The sequence below is a fragment of the Amborella trichopoda genome, chromosome 5, assembly GCF_054954075.1.
Source record: "Amborella trichopoda isolate Santa Cruz 75 chromosome 5, AtrichopodaSantaCruz75HAP2 v2.0, whole genome shotgun sequence".
Lineage (NCBI taxonomy): Eukaryota > Viridiplantae > Streptophyta > Magnoliopsida > Amborellales > Amborellaceae > Amborella > Amborella trichopoda.
Window position 1 is genome coordinate 20,529,892 of NC_142340.1, and position 4,363 is coordinate 20,534,254.

At 45.3% G+C, this 4,363-nt stretch overlaps 1 protein-coding gene across 1 annotated transcript; it reads right to left on the bottom strand.

Annotated features, from left to right (window-relative positions):
- Positions 1 to 2,793: 2,793 nt before the first annotated feature.
- LOC148782011 (uncharacterized) lies at positions 2,794 to 3,366 on the bottom strand. Its single transcript, XM_088866261.1, has one exon. The coding sequence runs from the start codon at positions 3,364 to 3,366 to the stop codon at positions 2,794 to 2,796; it is 573 nt and encodes a 190-aa protein (XP_088722387.1).
- Positions 3,367 to 4,363: the final 997 nt, after the last annotated feature.

Below are 4,363 nucleotides of genomic sequence, written 5' to 3' on the forward strand. Positions count from 1 at the left end.
CAAAGGGGTGTAGGTTGTAGCAAGGAACTACCGGCAAACTTTCGCTGATTTCCAATGGTTTTTCAGTGGTATGAAGGAAGGTGAAAGGCTTGCCAGTGAGTTTTCAACGTGTGGAGAGGGGATTTTTCGATGGGAGACTAAGAGGTTGCACGGTCTTGTGAAGGCACATAGTCGCTGGGGAGACGAAGAGTCATGCGAATCCTGAGCTGCTGCTGGAAGACAAGGAGTCTCGGGAAGTTGAAGGGTCGCGAAAACCGAAGTGTCAAGGGAACTGAAGGGCCACAGAGAGATGGAGGGTCTCAGAGGAGACAAAGGGTCATGAGGAAGCTGGAAGGTCATCACCACGAGAAAATACTCACGGAGATAGTGAGCACAACCGGCGCTAGCCTTAGCTGGCGTTAGATCTTTGTCTAACATAGCCGACGTTACCCCTCGAAGTCACAGCTAGCGTTAGTCCTTGAAGACACATCTGTCGTTGGGCCTCAAGAAACACAGCCGACGCTGGGCCTTAGAAATGCAGCCGACGTTAGTCATTGGAAGACACAGCTGGTGCTAGCCTTACGCAGGGTTTATCAGTGCCTCAATCACGCATAACCAGTGACATGACACGCACGGCGTTAACCGCGTGCTGCGGTTACTGTTTGCTCATGATCGTCAGCAAGTTATGCCCGTCTGTGGTCATGATTGGCGACGAGTTGCGCGCGGAGATTGTTGCGCACGACAGTGAGTCATGTGCGATGATGTTCACGCACAACGTTGTCTTGGGTAGGCAATGGGTGGTGACCAATGGTAAGGCCGAGCTTATGAAGCCTGTTGGAAGCCAAGTCCTCCAAGTCAACAATGAATTCCATGTTGTTATGTGGAAGGGTGCTCACTGTAAAGAGGGCGTGCTTTCCATCATTAGCCAATTCCTTGCTAGAAAGGTTTTCTTTGTATGTATAAAACACTTGATCTAAAACCCTTCTACCTTCCCTCAGTGCGGGAGAAGCTTTTTGGTCTGTAACCGTCCTCTTTTCCTCATATGCAAGAGGAAAGTTGTGGGTCAACTGCTCTCTTTTCGTCAGATGCAAGAGCAACGCTTTTGACGTAGCCGTCCTCTTTTCATCAGATGCAAGAGATTTGTAACCTCTCTAATAATGAGCTTTGATTGTAACTTGCAACTTCCTCCAACGCAATAAAAAGAGTTAGACTTCATTTGGACTGTCTTGCTTCTTTTTCTTTCCCTTTCTTTTATTCTCAACTCTTTTCGATTGCACATTGGATCCTTTAAGAGCTTATTAGGGATAATACTTCTTCATGTATCTCCCATTGATAGGGGCATCGCCTCCTCCCCATCAGGATGTGCTAGTATGTAAGCCTCATTTGGTGAGACTTTCTAAACTATAAAAGGGCCTGCCATTTGGGTTCATGCTTCCCTTTGCACCATCCGTGTGTAACGATTGGCCTTTTAACGGCTTGAACCAGGTCCCCACGAGTGAATGAGAGAACCTTGACTGAATTGTCAAAGTTTCTTTTCATTCTCCCCTGGTTGAGTTAGAGATTTTGTTGAGCTTTGAGCCTCTTTTCATCAAGTGCATCCAATTCTTAATAACGAAGCTTGACTCTCTCATCTTCTGTCAGTCCTTGATGTATGACGACCCTCAGTGAGGGGAGTTGAATTTCAAGGGGTAAGACTGCTTCACCCCCATAGACCAGGGAATAAGGAGTGGAATTGATGGCATTTCGCATGGTGGTGCGATAAGCCCACAATGCTTTAGGTGTTTTCTCATGCCAGTTCTTCTTTGTCTTTGATACTGCATTCCTTAAAACACTGCCTAGAGTCGTATTGAAATCCTTAGTTTAGTCATTCGCTCGAGGGTGGTACATAGTTGAGTACTTCCACTCTAAACCGAACTGGTTAACCAAGCAATCAATAAGATGACTACTGAATTGAGGGCCCTTGTCTGATATAATCTGGTCAGGCACCCCAAATCGGTATATGATGTGATGCCGCACAAAATTGGCCACCATAGCCCCAAGAACTTGCTTGAGTGGGACCGCTTCAGCCCATTAGGAGAAATAATCTGTCACTGTCAGAATAAAGACAGGACCCATTGCAGAAGGAGGGTCGATAGGCCCTACAATGTTCATACCCCATTGTGAAATGGACCATGATGCCACTGTAGGGTGTAAGGGTTGCGGAGGCTGACGAATGAGGCTCGAGTGCATTTGGCACACCTGGCACCTCTTGGCATAGTTTAAGGAGTCGGCAGTAATCGATGGTCAATAGTACCCCATTCTGTGTATCCATTTGTAAAGCTTAGGGCCAGATTGATGCAGTCCACATATGCTTGAGTGTACTTCTTCCATCACCTTATTTGCCTCTTGTGCATCTACACATCTGAGAAGAATTCCGTCAAAAGATCGGCGGAAGAGAGTATCCCCTTCCAGGAAGGTGTACTTGGTAGACATTCGACACACATTATTGTGCTCAGTACGATCTTCAGGTAGTCTACCATACTTTCTAAAATTGATGATGGGCTCTCTCCAATCTTCCATCTGCTCAACTTTTGCACACATTGGATCTAAAAGCTCTGGTTATTACTTTTGAATATCAGCTTCCTGACTTTGCACCATTTATTGCTCAACTTTAATAACCTCTTTGGCTGAGAGGAGTGCTCTGAATGACTAAGGCAGGAACTCAGGAAAGAGGATTCTTTCATCATCTCTATCTACCTCGATTCTCAGGTCAATGTGTCTCCACTCTGCCACCCAGACAAGTGTAGGCTTTGGGGAGGACAATTGAATTGTAGCTCAAAGCTTTGTGAGTGCGTCAGCTTGTGAGTTTAATCTCTTGGGGATGTGAGTGAAGGTTACATCATCAAACTGTACCATATATGATCTTGTAGTATCGTAATAAGGCCTGAGAGTGTCCTTTCTCACGTCATAGATCCCCTTAGGTTGTCGAATGACCAACTCAAAGTCGCCATAGATTTTGAGCTGCTTCAAGTCTAGATCGAAGGCACTCTCTATCGCAATTATAGGGGCTTCATATTCCACCTCGTTATGGGAACCAGCTTCTGTGAGAGAGAAGGATAGAGGAAGTATTCCTCCTTTCGGAGTCATGAAAACCACTCCAGCACCTCTGCCATCAGATTGAAAGGCATTGTCGAAGTACATCTCCCACGCATGACAAAGTTCTTTACATAATACCTCTTCACCAGGGAAGTCACTTGATAAAGGAGATTTTGTCGGAACAGGATGTACCGCAAGAAAATCAGCCAAGGCTTGGCCCTTGATGGCCTTTTGTGATACATATATGATGTTGAATTCAATCAGCAATAATGCCCACTTAGCAAGGCGTCCTGATAAGCATGGGCGCGTCATGAGAAACTTTACATGGTCAACTTTTGATATGAGTTTCACTTCATGGCCGAGCAAGTAGTGGCGGAGATTTTGTATTGCGAAGATTAGGGCTAGGCACATCTTCTCTATAGGTGGATAATTCTTCTCAACTCCTTGCATCCTACGGCTGAGATAGTATAGTGCATTCTCTTTCCCTTTGTCATTGTTTTGTGTCAATAATTCCCTAAGAGACTTGTCTAGAGCGGTGACGTACAGGATGAGCAGTCTTCTCAGCACCGGTGTAGAGAGTACTGAAGGGTTGAGTAAGTATCGCTTGATGTCATCAAGTGCCGCCTGGCATGCTTCATCTCAGATGAATGGGGTATCTTTCTTCAATAGTTGCGTAAAAAGCTTACAGCGACCTGAGAGGTTGAAGATGAATCTGCGAATATACGCCAACTGCCCTTGAAGAGATCACAGCTCTCATAGTGTAGTTGGTGGTGGCATTTCTTGGATCACCTTGATATTGACTAGCTCAATTACCAGCCCTCGGTGTCTAACAATGAACTCTAAGAACTTTCTTGAACTCATGCCAAAAGCACATTTTAATGGGTTCATCTTGAGCTGATGAAGGCGTAATCGTTCGAACACCTTTTCAAGGTCTCGCATATGAGTTTCTTTCTTTTCAGGTTTAATCACCAAATCATCCACATAACATTCGACCTCTTTATGCATTGTATCCTTAAAGATGGCTGTCATTGCTCTCTGATATGTGGCACCTACATTCTTTAGGTGGCCTCCTCATCTTCTGACGCCATCCGTATCTAGTTGTACCCAGAGTATCTATCCATGAAGGAGAAGATCTGACAGTGAGCTATGGAGTCAATGAGCATCTCCGTAAACGGAAAAGGGAAGTCATCCTTTGGGTAAGCAACATTCCGATCGCAGAAGTCAATACAGACCCTAATTTGTCCATTCTTCTTCTTAACAGGTGCAACATTTGCCAGCCACTTTGGGTATTTGACCTGACAAATGAAGC